Source organism: Azolla caroliniana, unplaced genomic scaffold, assembly GCF_043228905.1.
Source record: "Azolla caroliniana isolate FFs.n. ecotype wild unplaced genomic scaffold, voAzoCaro1.0.p SCAF_12, whole genome shotgun sequence".
Taxonomy (NCBI): Eukaryota; Viridiplantae; Streptophyta; class Polypodiopsida; order Salviniales; family Salviniaceae; genus Azolla; species Azolla caroliniana.
The window spans coordinates 21114830-21136043 of NW_028230447.1; the positions used below are offsets into that span (position 1 = coordinate 21114830).

A 21214-nucleotide genomic window follows, 5' to 3' on the forward strand; every position below is an offset into this window, starting at 1 on the left:
TACATGTAAAAAATACAATGATGAGATTACAACAAGTAACAACTTAGCCTAATGGTAAGTCAATTGTGTCTTAACTTGGAGGTGCAATGTTCAAACCTTACTTGCACCCCTTGGTATGCACGAAAATGTTATTAGGCCTTAGGGATTCTCATTTCATTCATATTTACAACATGATAACGTACAAGTGTAACCATCGCCCCATTCATTGGTGTGCACATTGCACCTTCTCAATTTTCTCCGTTCCATGTGATTTTCACACCATTGCCGAAAATCTTCACGACAGCGTCTCGTCAGGAATATGCACGTAGGTGATTGAGCCAAAAATCTGGACATGTGATAAGTCCGGCTTCTTTCCAAAAAACCTCTCATGAGGGATTACATCGTGTACCCCCAAAGGTTGTACACCTGTTCATGAGATATACGGCCATGTTCGCCGCTTCTGCCCAATACGATTTCGGCAGGTTCTTCTCATTCATCATTGTTCATGCAACGTATACTATGTGGCAATTCTTCCATTCGGCTACACCACTTTGCTGAGGTGAATGTCGACACGAGATTTCTTGTCGAATTCCTTCCTTTCGGAGATATGCCATGAATTCGTCCGAGAAATACTCCTTTCCTCCATCTGATCAAAGGTGTGCCGACCCGTGGCTTTTTTGACTTCATTTTTAAACTTTTGGAAGTGTCCGAACACTTCGCTCTTCTACCGCATAAGGTAGATCCATGTGTGCCTAGAGGAGTCGTCGATGAACATGACATAGTAGCGGCAACCTCCAAATGTTGCGGTTTGGGCTAGTCCCCACACATCTGAATGTACTACATCCAGGATCCCTTTACTCACATTCCTCTCTTTCGGGAATGGATGTCGGTGTTGTTTTCCAAATTGGCACGCCCCACATATGCCTGTAATCTCTTTCTCAATCAATGTCGGGAGTCCGATTACGATTCCTTTCGACTAATTGATGTGGCCGATTCTCTGGTGCCACAGTTTCAAGTATGTTTCGACTTTGAGGCCTTTTGCAAAAATAGCCGATTTCACCTCCTCTAATTCGAGGATAAACATTCGGCCTTCTCAACAACCATGAGCTATGATTTGATCATCCTTTTTGATGAACCACATTTCATTATTGAATCGTACTTGCATACCTTGTTCGACAATGTGGATGACCGAGACCAGGTTTTTTTTTATGGTTGGGACATGCAAGACGTTTTTGAGGTAGGTTTGTTTGTCGTCATTTTCGAATGGAACATTTCTGTTGAGCGAGCAAGCTCAACCGGATCTAGATTGACTGAATAAGCCTGAGCCGGATCAGCATCCGGAAGGATGAGCCGGATCGGGGAGACGGATCGGACAACCGGATTCGAGCGGGAACCAAAAGCCTAGTAGTAGCCTAAACTACTAGGTAATCATTGTCTCGTAGTTAGTGTTAGTCGCACATAGGAATATTAAAGTACCTGTCATTACTTTATGGACTTGTATAAAAGCACTTACTGAGCACATTCTATGTACAGAGTTTTCAGAGTGATATTTTGAATTGAGTTTATGTTCTGCTCTCTCTCTTTCTCTCTCTGTCTCTCCCACACGTATTCTCTGTGTTAAGTTCTCCATTAAACCTTTTCTCATTTTCTGTTGTTATCCAACTGAACAAGTTTATTGAACACTTCCGCACGCTAACTTGTGCATGGGATCAGAGCGCGAGGGTTGAGAATCTCTACAGCCGACAGCCACTTTCGAAGACAAACCCTAATACCCAGTAAGGACAAATAGAGAAAGATATGGATAGAGGTATGGCGAGTTCACTTCCCACAGAGAAGCTCGACCAGAGGCTACTGGGGGCATGGATATTGGAGCTTCGTGGATGGAACGAACAAGGTAGTGCCGGAGCCGGCACACAATGACTTCACGGTTTAGGAGAAGGGAGCGAGTCGAGTATTGTACTACCTCGCGTCCTGTGTGCACGACCAGATGATCGGCTACATAAAGGATGCAAAAATTCCGGAGGAGGCTTGGGGAAATTTGAGGAAGATTTACGCCGCGAGTACCACAACCCGTAAGTTGCAGCTCCGGCAAGAGCGGAACAACATCCGGCAAAGAGACATGTCGGTTACGGATTACACCACCAAGATAAAGGAGATTTGTGACAGACTCGGGTCCATCAATGTGACTGTGAACGAAGACAAGATGGTATAAATCTGCCTTGGTGGTCTAGCGCAAAGGTATGGCCCAATCTGGACAGCGATTAGCACCCGGGAGAAGCCACCGTCCTTCTTCGACTTACAATCAATGTTGATGGTCGAAGAAAACCACGTGATCGGGTCGATACCACTCAATTTGACAGCCGAATGTTGTACACGGAGTCAGATCGGCCTCGTGGACATGGTGGACGAGGTGGGTCGGCACGCAATGGAAGCAGTTGGCAAGAGCAGGACCGAAGGCACAGAGGTAGTGCCAACAGCCGTTCTGGAAGGTACTATGGCAAGAAAGGCCATAGGGAAAACGAGTGCCGGAAGAAGCACGTTGATTCGGACAAATTCGGATCCGGCAAAGCCGGTCGGGAAAACCGGCAAAGCTCGCACTACGTAGAAGGATCAGAAGGATCCAAAACCGGGAAGACCGGTTAAGGGCCAGTCTTCGTGATGAAGCACAATGCTAACTCGATGAAGAAGACCACTTCCAAATCGGAGGAAATATGGTACGTTGATTCCGGAGCGTCCAACCACATGACGAGCCATGAAGAGTGGTTCTTTTTTTTTTGAGAAATCGGAACAACCGGGAATTGTCGAAACCGGAAATGACACCCCTCACCTGATTGTGCATGTCAGAGAAGTCCCTTTAAGCCATGTCGGACAAAAGGGAAAGCTGATGAACGTCATACACGTTCCGACTATCACAAAAAACCTGGTATTGGTCGGACAAATCGTCGACCAGGGAATGCAGGTGTGGTTTACGCACCTCGGGTGCTTCATCGAGGAAGAAGGTCGGATAATTGTGCAAGGGCACAGAGAAGGGAGGATGTTCATCCTCAACACTAATGAAGTTAGCACCGCAATGTTTGCCACAAGACAGAAGATTGAATCAGACATCGATCTCTGGCACAAGCAGATCGGCCACGTCCATTACCGGAGGCTTCAGGACATGCAATCGAAACAAGTTGTGTTCGGTTTGCAGAAATTCAATGGCCGGAAGGCCCAAGTTTGTGAAGCCTACCAACTCGAGAAGCAACAACGGCTTCCATTCCCCACCGAATGAAACCAGAGCAGTAACAAGCTCGAACTAATACATTCGGATGTATGGGGACTGGCACAGAACGTTAGTCTTGGCGGGAGTCGATACTTCGTCTCCTTCATCGACGACTACAGCCGGCACACATGGATCTACCTCATCAAACAAAAGAGCGAAGTCTTCAAATGTTTCCGAACCTTGCAAAGCTTAGTTGAACAGGAAACGGAGAGGAAGATCAAGTGCCTGCGATCGGATGGCGGAAAAGAATACTTTTCCATCCAAATCAACGGTTATCTACAGCATAACGGAATTAAGAGAGAATTCAGTTGCAGATACACACTGGAGCAAAACGGTGTGGCCGAAAGGAAGAACTAGTCGATTGTCGACGCGGCAAGGGCAATGTTGGAGGAGAAAAGCATGCCCCAATTCTACTGGGCTGAGGCGGTCCGAACAGTCGTCTACATCCAAAACTGGATCGGAGACAAGGTGTCAACACATGAGTTGTATTCCGGGTGGAAGCCGAACTTGAGGCACCTTCGGATATTCAGTAGCATAGCATATGTGCATGTACCGGATGAGAAGCGGAGGAAGCTTGATCCGAAGTCGGAGAAGTGCATCCTAGTCGGTTACTCGCATGAGAAGAAGGGGTATAAGTGTTATAACCCCCGGTGAGTAAGCTAAGATGTTGAGTTCGACGAGAGGGCATCGTGGTACTCTCTACCGACTCCGACTTCCGACTCAGACCCAATTCCGGAAGATGAGGCTAGTGAGCCTGAGGAAGTCCAGATAGAAGATGACAAGTTGGAGACTCTAGAAGAGAGTCTGATCTCATTCCGACTAAGTGGGCCGAATGAGCGGCTGTGTCAGGATGACGAGTCGGATGAGGAACCGACGAGTAGTGGAGACTATGTTGTGCTCTCCCCGCGCAAGGAACCGAGGAGATGGTTCATGCGCAAAGAGAAGGGGAAGAAGAGGATGCCGAAATACGAAACCGGCAACGTTGAGTCGGATCGGAGCGAATTCGACTCCGAAAAGGATGAAGGCGAATCTTCGGGAACGAAGTCCGAATCGGCCAAGAAGGGCCCCAAACTGGGTGATGACAAGTTACGCCGGTCTTCCCGCCAAAAGAACCACGTTACGTGGTATGGGTACAATGAGTACATGGCGCATCACTATGCGCACATGACCAAAGTGGCGGAAGTGCGTGAGCCGGAGAGCTACGCAGAAGCCGCAAAGGACGCAAATTGGCGTGCCGCTATGGAAGAAGAAGTGTGGGTACTCGATGCCAACGACACATGGGACCTCATTGACCCTCCCCGACAGTGTAAACCGATCGGTTGTAAAATGGTGTACAAGGTAAAGTACAATGCCGACAGTTTGGTTAACCGGTGCAAGGCCCGGTTAGTGGCGAAGGGATACGCACAAACCCACGGATTCGACTATGACGAGACCTTTGCTCCGGTAGCAAAGATGACGACAGTGCGTGTGGTACTAGTGGTTGTTGCGGCAAGGGGGTGGCATCTTCACCAGATGGACGTGAAGATTGTGTTTCTTCAAGGTGACCTTGAAGAATGGGTCTATATGATCCAACCTCCTGGTTTCTAGTCGGAGATGAACAAGTTGGCGGTGTGCCGGCTTAAGAAGTCTCTTTACGGTATGAAACAAGCCCGCCGAGTTTGGAATGTGAAGATCACGCACCGGCTGCATAAGGTTGGGTTTGTGACCTCTAAATCCGACTCCTCATTGTTCGTTTGGCAAAGTCCGGACGGTCCGGTTTGCATCTTACTTTATGTAGATGATTTAGTCATCACTGGACCCAGACTCAATGAAATCAATCGTGTCAAGGCCCAGCTGTCGGACGCACTTGAAATGAAGGACCTGGGGATCTTCATTATTTTCTTGGGATCGAGGTGATCCGAACCCCCAATGGCATATTGCTCTCACAACGACACTACATGTTGAATATGTTGTACAAGTTTGGCATGACGGAATGTCGACCTGTCTCCACACCCCTGGACCGGAACCAAAAGCTTCGTCCCAACTCCGAACCGGCCTGCAATGAGAAACGGTTCCGACAAATTGTCAAAAGCCTCATATACCTGACAATCACTCGACCCAACATCAGTTACCCAGTCGGAGTGATCAGCCAGTTCATGCAGAAGCCGACCGTCGAGCACCTTCAGTGTGCACACTGGATACTCCGGTATGGGAGTGGCATGAAGGATCGGGGACTGTTATACCGGCATGGTATAACTGAAGAGCTACTCGGATACACAAATGCCGACTAGGTTGGTGATGCATCGGATCACTGATCCACCTCTGGTTACATGTTTTCTCTCGGAAGCACGGTGGTTGCATGGAGCAACAAAAAGTAGCCAACAGTGGCTCTGTCGAGCACTGAGGCTGAATACCGGGGCGCTACCAATCCCACTTGTGAAGCCATCTAGCTTCGGCGACTGCTGCGAGATCTCCGGATCGAGGTGCCGACCCCAATCCTGATCTACTATGACAACATGAGCAGCATACAGCTCGCCATGAACCCCGTATTCCATGCTCGAATGAAGCATATAGAAGTGCATTATCACTTCGTGCATGAGCGGGTCCTGAGTGGTCAAGTCGAACTTCGGTATGTTCAGACGGATCAGCAGGTTGCCGACATCTTCACCAAACCGCTCGAATCGGACAAGTTGCAGCACTTCTCGGAGATGCTCGGCATTCAGCATCTCGATGTGCTGCACTTGAGAGGGAGAACAGGAAAGGGAACGGATAGCACTGAACAAGGAATTGGAGAAGAAGAAAGAACCAACAAAGGGGGAGACCAGAGGAAAAAGCGGGCCGAGTCAACAAAGGAAGTCGGCACATCCGAACAAGTCGGAATGAGTGGCAGCGGCGGCAGAGTCAACAAGGACAGAGCCGACTGGAAGGAGAAAGCCAAGACCCGGACATGGTCTAATGTGGTGAAGGGCCTAAAACCGGAAGACGAGTTGGAGAACACCAACTCAGACAAGAGTGGGAACAAATCGGAGACAACCGATTCGCTTCATCAGTTGGATTCGGAGGAGCCGGATCAACTAAAGGCCAAGTAGACACAGACGCAGCGGAAGTCGACGCCAACTCGAAGGAACCGACGGGTCAACAAGCGTTGGAATCGCAACAGCGAGGGAGCTGAAATGGGCTTGTTGAGCAAACAAGCCGACCAAGGAGGTCAAGGTGCGCAGAACCAGAAGGGTCACGGAAAACAGGACCGGACCGAACAAGGAGCGCAAGCAAGGCGGAGCAACGCCAGAAGGAGCCCAGTAGAAGAACCGATTGTAGCGGACACTAACACCACGATCCGACCTCAAGTTGAGCTTGAGGGGAAGTGTTGAGCGAGCAAGATCAACTGGATCCGGATCGGTTGAATAAGCCTGAGCCGGATCGACATCCAGAAGGATGAGCCGGATCGGTATCTAGATGGTATCCGGAAACAACCGGCCGGATCGGGGAGACAGATCAGAGAGTCGGATTCGAGTGGGAACCGGAAGCCTAGTAGTAGCCTAAACTACTAGGTTATCATTGTCTCGTAGTTAGTGTCAGTCGCACGTAGGAATATTGAAGTACCTGTCAGTACTTCTATCAGTCCTTTTTGTATAAAAGCGTTGACTGAGCACAATCTATGTACAGAGTTTTCAGAGTGATATTTTGAATTGAGTTTATGTTCTGCTCTCTCTCTCTCTCGCTCTCTCTCTCTCTCTCTCTCTCGCTCTCTCTCTCTCTCTCTCTCTCCCACGCGTATTCTCTGTGTTAAGTTCTCCATTAAACCTTTTCTCATTTTCTGTTGTTATCCGACTGAGCCGGTTTGTTGAACGCTTCCGCACGCTAACTTTTACAATTTCCAACATGCCGAACTGGGTGAGTCGTATCATCTCCAGTTTTGACATAGTCGGGCCGATTGGGCTTTCGTAATTCTCGAAACTAATCTTCATGGGACGTCATGTGATTGGATGCTCCCGGGTCGATAAACCATATCCTATCTGAAGAAGAGGTGCTAGTCAGAGACTAAGCCGACATTGAATGTGCTTCATGCCTCATTACGAACATCCCGCCACAATTGTCATAGTCGAAATTCGAAGCATAGTTCGTGAGTTGTTGGCTAGTTGAAGTCGAGTCTCGTATTTTTTTCGGCACTTCTCTTCATAGTGGTCGTGTTTTCGACAATACCCACATTCAATCGGGTTGTTACGATTGCTCGATTTGGCAGGGTGGCTCCCCCTTCTGCCGAACTCTCTGGGATTGTTCTTGTCCTCTTGCCACTGGTGGGAGTTACGCTCTTGGGTCGGCCAACCATGTCGGCCTCGTCTGAACCGACCTCATTACCTCTTCTATCATCCGACTATGAGTAGAGCATCTGCCCATCAGGCGCATTGTTCCTTTGTGGAACATGATTTTCTTCGACCAATAGAATAGATTGAAGGTCAAAAAAGGAGGGGGGTTCTCCCTCACAACAATGGCCGATCTAATCACGCCGAATCGAGGTGTCAAGCCGCCGAGGCATATTTGCACCATTTCTTCATGGTCGATGACGAAATTAATCGAACCGAGGGCATCACACAACTCCTTGATATTCAAGGTATAATCGGTGTTCGTCATGTCCCTCTATTGCATGTCCCTCCAAGTTGGAGCTTTCAAGCAGTCGTATTGGCCGCAAAAATCTTCTTGAGATTTCCCCAAGCTTCTTTCGGCATTTTCGAATCTTGAATATAGCTGAGCATGTGATCATGAACGCATGATATAAGGTAGTACAACACACGGCTCGCGGCCTACTCCCACGCTAAGTAGTCGGCGGCGTGTGTCAGATTGGGTTGCGTTTCGTGAACTCCCTCAATGTAGCTCCAGTAACCTTGTTTGACAAGATACTGATGCATCTTGAACTCCCAAGATGCTAAGTTTGTTATATCGAGCTTCTCTGTGGGAAAAGCACTTCCCATCTAGGTGTTCATTGTCGAACTTCTTCTAGTCTTGATGCGAGCCGTGTAGAAATCGTCTCTACAACGATCAGTTGGTTCTCTGCGAGGTTGAGCACAACACATGTAAAGCCGATGGGCTTGGATCCAGCTACCACGCGCTCTGATACCATATAAAGAATCGAGAGTGATTTTGTGCAGCGGAAGGATTGTGTGTGTGTGTGTGTGTGTGTGTGTGTGTGTGTGTGTGTGTGTGTGTGTGTGTGTGTGTGCACGTAATGTAGAAGAGAGAAAGAGAGAGAGGGAGAGAGCTCTAGACAAGAAACTGTATATTACATCCAACAACAACTAAGTTACAAAAGGTTGGTTTAAATACCAACTAGTCTAGGGCAAATGCCCTTTCTACTAATTACAGAAATGTCCTAGTAAGTTGTCCACCGCCTAGTGTGAACACTATTCCTATGGGAAGTTGAGTTCGATTCTCAACAAGGGTTTACATGAACTCGAATTGTACTAAAATCTCTGTTTTTACAAGAGTAAAAGATGCATATCAATACTTTAAAGAAGTATGTTGCACAACAAGATACCATATGGTGAACATGTGCTTCCTTGATTAACAAAAAACCATTAATGATTGTGTTGATGGTAATTAAACCTTGCAAATGCCATTTACTTCACAAATTTTGTAGGGGAGTTCTCAAACTGAAGAAGAGGAGAGCATTGTGGATACCTTGATAACTATGTGATATGTTCAAATTGATATATTAATGTTTACATCTAAGTTTGGCAATTTTGACAGTTTATGAATATCGTCTACATTTTAGGAGTTATGGATTTATCAAAATTGTTTATGAATATTGTATACATTTCTTTGGTTGTGAATTTATGGATGTTAATGAGCACTAAATTTATAGATGATGGCATTAAGGATTACCTCTTATACTTAAAACATGTTCAAGTCTAACAATATATGTAACTTCCACTTCTGGAACCTACATCTCCTCAAGATGGTGAAACCATTAATCTTAACTTGTGCCTTGAGTTAACCATTGTGATTTTCTTTAAGTTAACTACATTTCACATCTGCAGACCTTCAATGTTTAAACATTTATTGAAAAACTATTCAATTTTAGAAATTATCATCTTGAAACTTGTTAAATCTCAAAAAATTAGCAAATTTTACATGCTATTTAAAACATGTGATAGTGTATCAAGTTTCTGAAAATTGCATAAAATCGCAAGATTATAAAAGGAATCTATAAGTGGAATGCGTGATCCCTCCACTTGTGAATGCGAATGTGTTCAAAGTGACTTTTATTTGCTTTTTAGAATGGGGTTTGACCCGTTTCACTTTGATGTGGTCCTTTGGCCTAGAGCTTTAACAAGAGTTCTATTCTATTCCCTAAAATATCTTGACGTAGTGGTACTATTACCTTAGTATAGGCTCGCAAAGAAATGCGAAAGATGACACGTCGTAAGAGATGAGTGTGGGAAGCATCTCAATATTGGGATCTCAATCATATGCTCATGAGTAGCGATTGCGCCACTGCCTAGAAGAGACTACGAGAACGAAGACCACAAACATCCATCGAGGATCCTAATACTTGGTGCACATATACAGAGAGACTTTACTAAGTCCCGAACTAGCCACCCATTCTTATGCCTTCTACACCTCGACCTATTATAGAGACATTTTTTACGACATGTACGGTCACTAAGGTAATAAAGAAATTACAACATAGAAAATCCATGGATCACATAGGATTGCGAGCTGAACACATCATATATGCTCTAGATTTCCTAGCTCCTTTTCTCACTTCACTCTTCAACCATGCCCTTGTGTAGGGTTTTCCACCGCATTGGACCATGAACACAATGGCCCCTATACATAAAGGAGGGGACCCAAATACATACATGATCATTATGATTGGTCATATGCTTGCTAAACTATATGGTGCAGTAATGGACGTAGAGCTCAATGATTATATGGAGACATTAAGTATTCACGCTTCTGAACAAGCCGATATCAGAAAAGCCTTCTCCACTATTGAGCATATCGTCACACGTAGATGCCTAATTGACTAGGCCAAGGCTCGCAAGAGGAAATTATATTGTTGTTTTGTGGACTTCCACAAAGCCTTTGACAGTTCCTAGAGATCAGTTGTTAGATAGGCTTAAATGTTTGGAGATACCAAATGACATTATTTGGGCCATCTATGCTTTATATGAGCAAGTCTCTAGTGATGAAGATCCGACCGACCACAACCGGTTATCACGTGTGCAAATGTGGGGCAAAGATCGAAATGACAGAAAACAGAAAACAAGAAATGAAAGTACAAAGACAAGTATTTTTAACGTGGAAATCCTGATAGGGAAAAATCACGGGAGGCCACAAACTCCAATAACTATATCTATGGGATAAAGGAATACAACAAGAAATTTCAAGGCAACGACCTTCAGTTCTTCTTTGTCAGATCGACGGTTACAAAGGAGACTCTCTCTCTCTCTCTCTCTCTCTCTCTCTCTCTCTCTCTCTCTCTCTCTCTCTCTCTCTCGTTACACTAATAATTCATATACATAATGATTTGCCCTAAGTGTATTTATACTCATACACAATATGAGTTATTTACAAATATAACCTATTAAGGGCACATTGAGGCTATTTACAAATATAGTCTCGAGTCGGCTTCGACCAATTCAGCTATTAGCCGAATCGATAATTATTCCCAATTTGGCCTCGACCAAATTGGGAATCGGTTGATTCAACTTACTCTTCTCTCCGACTCGCACTCTCCTTCCCATCTAGAGGGACCTGTTTCCTAACATTTAGGTGCATACGATGTATGGGTATCCTATCCAATTGCGTTACTAGCACCATTGGTGTAAAACAAGGGTGCCCCCTATCACCGACTCTTGTTGGGATCTACATTGATGAGATTATTTATTTTATTGCTCGTAAGGGAGGCAACTGAGTAGTCCTAGGGGGTACGCAAGTCAAACTAACTCCTACTCTATGCAAACAACATAGTTTTACTCTCTAAGTTTGAACATGACCTACAAAGGCACCTAGCCTTAGATGACTTTTGCACACAAAGAGGATTGGTGGTGAATCTAGGGAAAACTAAAGTCCTTATCTCCACACATCAAATACTCATTAGGACTAAATGTCACCTAACACTCTGTCATAGACTAGTTGATGTAGTTGGATCATATGTATATCTTGGAATCACTTGCAATGCTCACTCAAGTAAATTTTTAATGACACAAGCAACTGAATATAGAATAACAAGAGGATATGCATCCCTCTCACTCTTGGAGGGACAATGCCACCAAGCATACTTTCAAGAGCCACGAACTAAGTGGTGGCTCTTTGACTCATGAGTGACCCCTTCCCTCATGTATGCATCAATGGTTTGGGCTCCAAGGCCACCTTTCATGTGGGTGCAATTAGAGAGACCATTGGTGATGATGTTGTCACATCAACTCCAACGCAAATCAATAGTACCACATGACATCATTAGAGTAGAGTTCACTTTACCCCCTATGCTAATAGAAGCACTTTTTCAACTAGTAGTTTTTATTTATGTATAGGGTACATAGCCAATCACAAGATAGGATATCTCATCAAGCTTTTGAGGTATCGCGGTCACTTAATGAGTCCGGCGATATTAGCTCTTGGCATAACATTGTGGTAAGTTGGCTTTTATCAAACGGCCTAAACATTAATAACCTAGATATCCTCTTAGGTACAACCACAAGACCGATAAAACTTTAATCTCTCATGAGGATCATAATAAAGTAATACCCCAAAAAATATGGAAAATTTACACTCGACATAAATGAATCAACCCACTAGAGCCATTCCCATCTAAAATGTTGTACTATAAGGAACACTTCATACACTTCTCTAAGTTAGGTTTTATTATACGACCAAATTATCGAGATACATTCTTACTAAATGCACTAAGGGTTGTCATTTGACAACTTAGAGTATCATCTCACCAACTTGAAATTGAGAATGGTCGTGTTAATGGAGTCCCCATAGAGGAAAGGATGTGTAGCTTATGTCACATAGAGATAGAGGATGAGTATCACTTTACATGCAAGTGTCCAGCTTATGTCGAGATAAGGACAAAATACCAAGACATATTAGGACCCTCTCCCACCCTCTCCAAACTATTAGATACTCCATATATAAAGACACTAGGTAGATATATCTTAGAGCTAAAATGACATCGAGAGAATAAGCTACAAAATGTTAATCATAACCTTTCTAATATTCACCAACATGTAACCAATGAAATTTTTCAGGGACAGGTGGGGACGATGAGTGTGGACACACCTGCACCACTCGGCCTCTCCCTCTCTAAAGCAGAAAATCAAAAAGCAACCAAACGCCCTTGGATACCGAGCCATATTCCGAATGAAACTAGACCTAACACATAGCCATAATTTTCCTTTATAGAATATGTTACACCATAACATCTTTTGTACAACTAGAACTCTTTTATCTATGTTTATTTTAATTTTATTTTCTATGATTGGGTACACATCCCATTTTGTTGTAACCAATTGTCTCATGGGCCAAATTTGGTCTTAAACAACGTTAATGTATCTTTCTTTCTTCTTTCTAATGTTAATCTATTGAACTTGGTACCTACTTCGATGGTGATGTCTTCATGAATCATGTTACATAGGGTGACTACTTACGAGGATCAATATTAGGTCAAACATTAGGTAGTTGTGTCAACCATCAACAATAAAAGTGACTATTGTCGTAATCTCCAAACCACAACTCCAAGTTGAATTATACTTGGTATCCTAGAATCCTCTTAATAAGATTATTTAAAGTTTGAATAACACCTACTTTAACCTACACTTTTTTATGAATATGTGATATGATAATCAAGATAATCGATATATGTCTATTAACTAAATTAATAGACATATGTTGATTATCTTGACTATCATATCACAAATTATGTCAAAAGTAGCTTTAGATGTATTTGGCATGGACCATAAACTTTCTTACACCACAAACATGCATAAATTTGCATTGCACAAAACTTGACATTGCACAATGCAATTCCAAGACCTTGATTCTCCTTGATTCCCATGTGATCATCATAACATTGAAGAGTCTCTTGAATTATGGCTATGCCTCACCTCCTTGGATGTGTTTGACTGTGGTCAACTTTCTAACATGCTATACTTTCACTTGAGCATCATCCATAATATTATTTTTCCACACACATGAGATTAAATAGCATTGATACAATACACAAAATTTAAGAAATACAATACTCGAAAAGCTCAAGAAATCACCACTTAGCTTTAAGCAAGCTCCAATGCAAAACAATTTGGTTAATACGTTAATGTGAAATGTTATATTCCTATTGGGTATTCTCCACTTTAAAATATAAATGGCATTTTTTGCGCACAATTCAACCAAAGACGTTAGGAAAAAGTTATTAAAAATGGTTCATAGAAGCAAATAAACATAATAAATGTTGTGAAAACATTGAACGCAATTAATTGTGTTGTACATAGGAAGGCAGGGTAAAGAGGTAGTTGAGAAATGAAATAAACTTCTATGTATATTTTCAATTTATCCTATGGAAATTTCTTCAACATTAAGCTCTTGCAAAGAAAGTGAGAAATAGTTAAGTAATTGTAAAGTAATGGTTTGGAAACTTATGAAACAAGTTATTGCATGGAAAAGCACAGTGTGAATGCATTGCCTAAAATATACATTATAAATGATATTTTTGTATACTCTTATATGTCTTAAGAAAGTATTGACTATAGATGCATAAGTTTATACTATATGGAATTCTAAATATGAAATTCATGACTATGATGTTGTAGGGGTAGATATTGTGCTTTATTCTTGAGTAATGGATTCGCTCTTCATGTGGTCATAATAAAAACTTCTCAAATTTTGATTTTGCATTCACTTCGTAAGTTTAGTTTTAGATTTAAACACTAATTGTTTGCTTCTATGTACAAGAAATGGCAACTATAACATCACTCTTTAAAAGGTATTTCTATCAATAACAATGTATAAATCTTGCTTTCGAAATTTTGCACATATTAAAGAAAATCACATTTTGAAATATTCTGCGTGGTGCTTCTAATGATGCGATCATGAATTACTTTGGCATCTGGATGAAATTATATTCCTCTAAAGTCAAATAAAGTACATTTAGATTACAAATCTATGAGGAACTATTCCTACTTCTACTTAAAATCATTATTTGTACATATTTATCTATACTTTGTGTCTTGATTGTGGTAAAGAAGAATTCTAGTTCATAATCATCCAATTTGCAACAAAAATGCCAATGACCAATTTCCAAATTGAAATACAACAAAGGCCAACATGCCTTAGAGCATTCAAATCATTTCCTCCATGGACAGGACCACACTCTTTCTTTGAATCATTTCTATCAACTTTCCTTCTTTCCCACGCACAAACACATACAAAAGTTCTATCTACAAGCCAAGTAATGACCAACTAAAGGTCACCCTTGGTTACAATTTATTCTCTCAATGAGTGGGGTGGAATATACACATCACTCCAACGATGCAATCTAACCCTCTTTTGTTCTTACGGGCCACCATTAAACAATTATTACATTTCATCACGATATGGCTCAAGCAGAATCAATTCATTCCATGAGAGTTTCTCGATAATCATCAATAGCAACAAGAAAGATGAGCAAGGGTTGTAAGGTTCATTACTCTCGACAAAACGAACATCATGATTATAAAGAGAGAATGTTCATTCTGGTGGCAGAAAGTGACACCATCATTTTTCAATTGATTAGCTAAGGGGTGACAAGGTGTGGCTAACCTTGTACGAAACTTTAGAAAAGGGAGTAAATATTCTGATTTGGCATTATTATACGCATACATACTAAAAAATAGACCTAAGTAAGATTGCCCAATCAATGGCGTGTAAAGTGTCTTGGGTATCCTTTTGACCATCCATCATTTAGGAACATTCTTCCCTTCTTGATTGGCATTCCCCTTTCATATTGGGTCTTATTTACTATGTGCCATTGGGTGGTCAAAAATGTTTACAACATTGGGGTGCTACAAAAGCTGGCCTAACAAGTAAAATGTTGATATTATGAACACCGACTCAATCCTATTGTAAGTGGCACAATGTGAAATGTCGTGCAATTCTTTGTTATTTTTCCCCCTTACCTCATATATATGTTCTTCATCGAGCAAAAGGTTTGCTTTTGCAGTTTTGTGAAACTACAGGCCCGATTTTGTGAAATTTCAGCACATAATTTATTTTCATATGAATATCACACCATCGAAATGTTTTCTAATTTCAACGACCCATATGTGGAAACTTTTATGATACTTATTTCCATACACCATCTAATTTTTACACTATAAATTGTTCTGGATGTAGCATCAACAAGCTTGGTTTTGCCTCAAACTACATTAGGATATGTTCTCATTTCAATGTATCCAATGCTTCCGCATTACACAAAATGCCCTTGTTTCCTTTGCAATGTCATGGCCCCTTCAAAAACAAGTATAGTTAGGGTTAGGCCTAGTTTTGTAAATGTTTCACATGTTATTGTATTTCATATCAAATAAACCATCTAGGCTTGCTTATGATTCATTTTGTTTGCCTAGTGTTTTTGACAAAGGTAAGAGGCCTACATTCATAGTTCCACTAAAGTGAGGTCTAGTTTTTGTAACATTTCGATATATCTAAAAGCCATTCTTATTCATTGGTTTCCATAAACCAAGAGGTCTATGTTTGCGATTTCCTTCGACTCTAAGAGCCAAGAGGGCTAGAATTGGAGTTTCTCTAAATTAGAGGCCTACTTCTGTTGAAATATGATGACATAAGTTGTATAAATATCACATGTATTTCACATACAATATATGTATGTATGTATAGCTATGTAGAAAAAAGAAGAGGGACATATTTGCAATTCCTCTAAACTAGTTGGTTTTGTGTATAAAAAAGACGTTCTATTTGCACTTCCTCAAAACTAGAGGCCTAGTGATGCATCATCAAACACAAAGAGGATAGCAATCTATTCTATATAGAATGGGAGGGAGGGAAGAGGAAGCAAAAGAATAACAATGAAATGTATTGATAGGAGTCACATTATGTTACCTCTGGGATTAAGTTAGCGGGGATGCCCCATCTATCGGATGTGAGGATTGCTTGACCTTCGCTTCGGTAGCTCGCTCTCACACCGGAGAAGGAACAATGGCACAAAGAAAGCTCATTGTCGAGGTTTGTAGCGCCCACAATTTGATGCCCAAAGATGGGGAGGGCTCTTGTAGTGCGTACGTGCAAGTCGAGTTCGACGGCCAACGTCGCCGCACAAAAACACAGCCCAAAGACGTGAACCCCGTGTGGTCAGAAATCATCGAATTCTGGGTCTCCAATACAAGTCACATGTCAGAGAACAACAATGATAACAACGTGTTGAGCGAGGAATGCATCGAAGCCACAGTGTATCACGACCGTGGGGCCGGGAGGCGCCCGAATTTCTTGGGTCGTGTTTGTATCCACGGGAGCAATGTCGTGCCTAGCGGGCAAGAAGCAGTGGTCATGTACCCGCTCGAGAAGCGGAGCTTGTTCTCGCATATACGAGGCGAGCTCGCATTGCGAGTCTTTTATTACGATGAGGCGGCCACGGAGGCGGTGGTGGTGGGAGGAGGAGGAGAAGAGGCAGTGCTGCCACAGACGATGGATTTACCGGTCGGTCCTCTGCCTATCGAAATGGTGCCCGCCCCACCCGAGACAACTGGCATGCCACCCGCTACGGCCGTGGCACCACCGGAAATACCCGCTCCCGCTCCTGTGCCCATGCCGGCTCCACCCCACTACCATCCATTGGTCCCTCATTTCCAATCACCTCCACCGCCAGGCTCCGGTGCCCCCCCGCATCATGCCTTCCCTCGGCCCGTCCTCCTCGACCCCTTCTCCGTCCGCCGCACCTCCCCGTCCCTCGGCGAGAAGATCTCTACATACGACCTCATCGAGAAGATGCACTACCTCTTTGTCCGCATCGTGAAGGCCCGCCACCTCGCTCCCAAAGACAATGGCCCCCTCTCCATGCCATCCTCCAATCCTTTCGTCCGCCTACACGTAGCCAACATTGTGGCGCGCACCCACACCGTGCAAAACAACCTCCACCCCGAATGGAACCAGGTGTTCGCATTCGGCAACTGGGACTCGCTCCGGAGCCAGACATTGGAGGCGAGCGTGTGGGACGAGGGCCACGCGGCTTCGCCCGACGATTTCATGGGCGCCGTCTTCTTTGATCTCCGAGAGGTGCCCAAGCGGGTGGCGCCTGATAGCCCCTTGGCTCCCCAGTGGTACCGGCTCGAGGCGGCGGTGCGGACCCACCACCAACACCAGCACCATGTAGGAGGCCGTGTGGTGAGCGGAGAGCTTATGCTCGCGGTGTGGGTCGGAACGCAAGCCGACGAGGCCTTCGCCGAGGCATGGCAATCCGACACGGGCGGCTACATCCCTCACACGCGTGCCAAGGTGTACCTGTCACCGTCTCTATGGTACCTCCGCATTGCAGTGCTGGAGGCCCAAGATCTCCAGTCCGGGCATCGGGGCCGGCAGACCGATGCGGCGGGTGTGGCGGTGCGCATCCAGCTAGGGTTCCAGGCACTCCAGACGAGGCCCACTAGGAGCCGATCGGCCAATCCCTTCTGGGGGGATGATCTCATCCTCATTGCCCCCGAGCCGTTTGAAGCCGCCGACCATCACCTCCATGTCTCGGTTGTGGATCGAATCACCGCCTCCCACACCTCCACCTCCACCACCACCTCAGAAGAGGTGATCGGGCACACCCGCATCCCCCTCACCACAATCGAGCGCCGGGTCGATGCCCGCCTCGTCGGCTCCAAGTGGTTCAACCTCCACAAAGAGACCAATCACAACCACAACCATACCAATGAGAGTGGCAGAGGCACGGCCACTCACTTCGTCTACCGTGGCCGCGTGCACCTCCGGCTATGCTTTGATGGCGGCTACCACGTCATGGACGAGACCCCACAATTGAGCTCCGATTTCCGGCCCACTGCCCGCCAGCTCTGGCCGCAGAGGCCCATGGGATACTTGGAGCTCGGGATCCTCCGCGCTCAAGGCCTCCTCCCGATGAAGACCAAGGAAGGGCGCGGCGCGACCGATGCGTATTGCGTGGCCAAGTACGGGCCCAAGTGGGTGCGGACGCGCACCATTCTCGACAGCTTCGCGCCCGAATGGAACGAGCAATATACGGGGGAGGTATACGACCCGTGCACGGTCCTCACATTGGGTGTCTTCGACAATTCGGCGGCCGGCCGGCCCCTCACGACTACATCATCATCGAAGCCGAGGCTCGACACGCGGGTCGGGAAGGTGAGGATTCGGATCTCGAGCCTCCAGACGGGGAAGATCTACACGCACTCGTACCCGCTCATCGTGTTGCACAGGTCGGGCCCGAAGAAGATGGGCGAGGTGGAGCTGGCCATCCGCTTCTCACCCGCCACATCGAGCATGCTGAAACTGATTGCGGCCTACGGACAGCCGCTCTTCCCAAGGATGCATTACGTGCTCCCGATGAACCGGATAGTGCAAGAGTCACTAAGGCATGTGGCGATCGGGCTGATCTCGCAACGGCTCGAGAGGGCCGAGCCGCCTCTCCGAGCCGAGGTAGTGAGGTATATGCTAGACGGCCACACGACCCGATGGAGCATGCGGCGTACAAAGGCCAACTTCCGCCGGATACTCTCTGTCCTTAACGCCATCCGGGCCGTGTCCCGGTGGCTCGACGACATCTGCCGGTGGCGCAACACGATGACCACGCTCTTGGTCCACATCCTCTTCATCATTCTGGTGTGCTACCCGGAGCTCATCTTGCCCACTCTTTTCCTTTACATGTTCTTGATCGGGGCATGGCACTACCGCTTCCGGCCACGCGCCCCCCCGCACACCGATGTCCGGCTCTCGTGCGCGGACACCGCGCGCTACGATGAGCTGGACGAGGAGTTCGATTCGTTCCCAGAGACGAGCCGCCCCCCGGACGTGGTCAAGGCCAGGTACGACAACTTGCGTAGCGTGGGTTATAACTACGTCCAGCTCTCGTTGGGCGACCTGGCCGCGGTCGGGGAGCGGTTCCAGGCACTGCTCAGCTGGAGGGACACCCGTGCCACAGCCATCTTTATCGGGTTCTGCCTCGGCGCCGCGGTCTTCCTTTATGTCATGCCCCTTCGGCTCCTCGTGCTCGCGTTGGGCATGTATTATCTTCGCCACCCTCGCTTCCGTGAGCTCAAGCCACCCGTGCTATTCAATTTCTTCCGTCGCTTACCCACATTGTCCGATCGGCTCCTATGATAATATTCTAAGTTGCAATATACATCGTCAATGTGAACACATGCTTGTCTTGTCAGGTTCATGTTCATGTTCGGCCGACCGATGAATCCCCACCCTTCTCGTGTGATTGATGTCCATCCACCCCACTCGTATATGTGTAATGTCAGCATCTCCATGTTTAGGTCTGTAGTTATATATATCATCCTCTCTCACACATTAGCTTCTGGTGTCGTTGCCTCTTACAATGGTTTGAAATCATATGTCGAATTTTTACATTCACATTCACACAAACCTGACCAAACAAACATGATCCAATTGTGTGATTGGTGTGTTTTGAGTACTTCTTTGGGAGAATGTTCTTGGCCCTAAAGATTCCAGTCCTGACTCCAAGAACCTAAGTGCTTTGTTTTCTAGGGGAGCCAACAAATATATACCATGTAGGTGATGTACCTACGTAAAGACAACATTCGACCACATTTTCTAGAACACCGTACTCTAATAGACTAGCACGATCAAAACATTGTTGACCCATTTCTTCTTGAGGCCAATGAGTATATGGAATGTATCGAGCACATAACTTCTTGCTAGGTAGTCTTAACCCCCGCCTCTAGCATGGCCATCTTTGGTTTTTAAGAGTCTACACATTAATATGTAAAGCTGGGAAAAAATAAGGTGTTTTGTGTACTAGCCTTTTATCCTTCAATTGTCATGAATCTGAGTTGATCGTTTCTCTTCATTCGAACATAAGAGGTAGTACACGATGTCCTCTTTTTTCCAGAAACCAACCTTCCATCTTGAAGATGATCCCATTTTATGTATGTTTCATTCCTTCCATAAGTACATTCAAATTATCCGATCACAAAAACATAACCCACACACTCTTCAATCAAGTTGTTTTCTTTGTAGATATTCTTTTATCCTTATCAGATGAGTAGAGTGTACCTTGATTTTCGATTATTTTAGTGTTCAATTGTTTGCTAGCAACTCTTGAGAGGAGTAAATTTGCCACAAGAGAAAACATTGTTTTATGGCTATTATAGGGTCGTTTGATTATGGGGAATAACGTAAGTTGTGATTGTTAGTAGCATCCTCGTGTTCTATTCTTGTGATTTTGCTATTTCTTGGTTCTTAGCCTCATTTTTTATCCAAGTATGGCTTGATAACCATGTTCTATGCATGATTAATATTGTAACTTTATTGATGAATTCTATCCTCTACTTAAACTCTCTTGATTGTTGTTACATCTCATGCCAAAAAGAAAGATTTCTCATGCTCACGTCCACACCCAATGTAAGCCATCATCACTAGTGCAATTGGTGTTAGCCTCCTACTTTTGAAATATTTTATCCCTTCTATGGAGATACCTAATGCATGAAGGATTTGTCATGGACAACCACGTTCCCAACATGTATTTTCAAATGCCAATGGCATATTTGTGTAATATTATGCCCCATACCACCTATGACCCATGTCAACAACATGGAGAGAGAGATACGATGATTCCAAAAGGGTCAAACCCAATGATATCGACATTTCTAGGGAATCGAGGAACCAATGACACCATGCATGTGATGATGGAGAAGGGGCAGCAGCTTATCTTGCATGACACAAAGCAGGAGGAAGACATGTCAAGAAGCTCCACAATGTTGATGGCATGGAACATACATACGAGGGTTGTCATAAACTTGG

At 44.8% G+C, this 21214-nt stretch overlaps 1 protein-coding gene across 1 annotated transcript; it reads left to right on the plus strand.

The window, feature by feature from the left end:
• Positions 1–15789: 15789 nt before the first annotated feature.
• LOC147857474 (FT-interacting protein 7-like) lies at positions 15790–19598 on the plus strand. Its single transcript, XM_087328402.1, has one exon. The coding sequence runs from the start codon at positions 16415–16417 to the stop codon at positions 19544–19546; it is 3132 nt and encodes a 1043-aa protein (XP_087184528.1). The 5' UTR covers positions 15790–16414; the 3' UTR covers positions 19547–19598.
• Positions 19599–21214: the final 1616 nt, after the last annotated feature.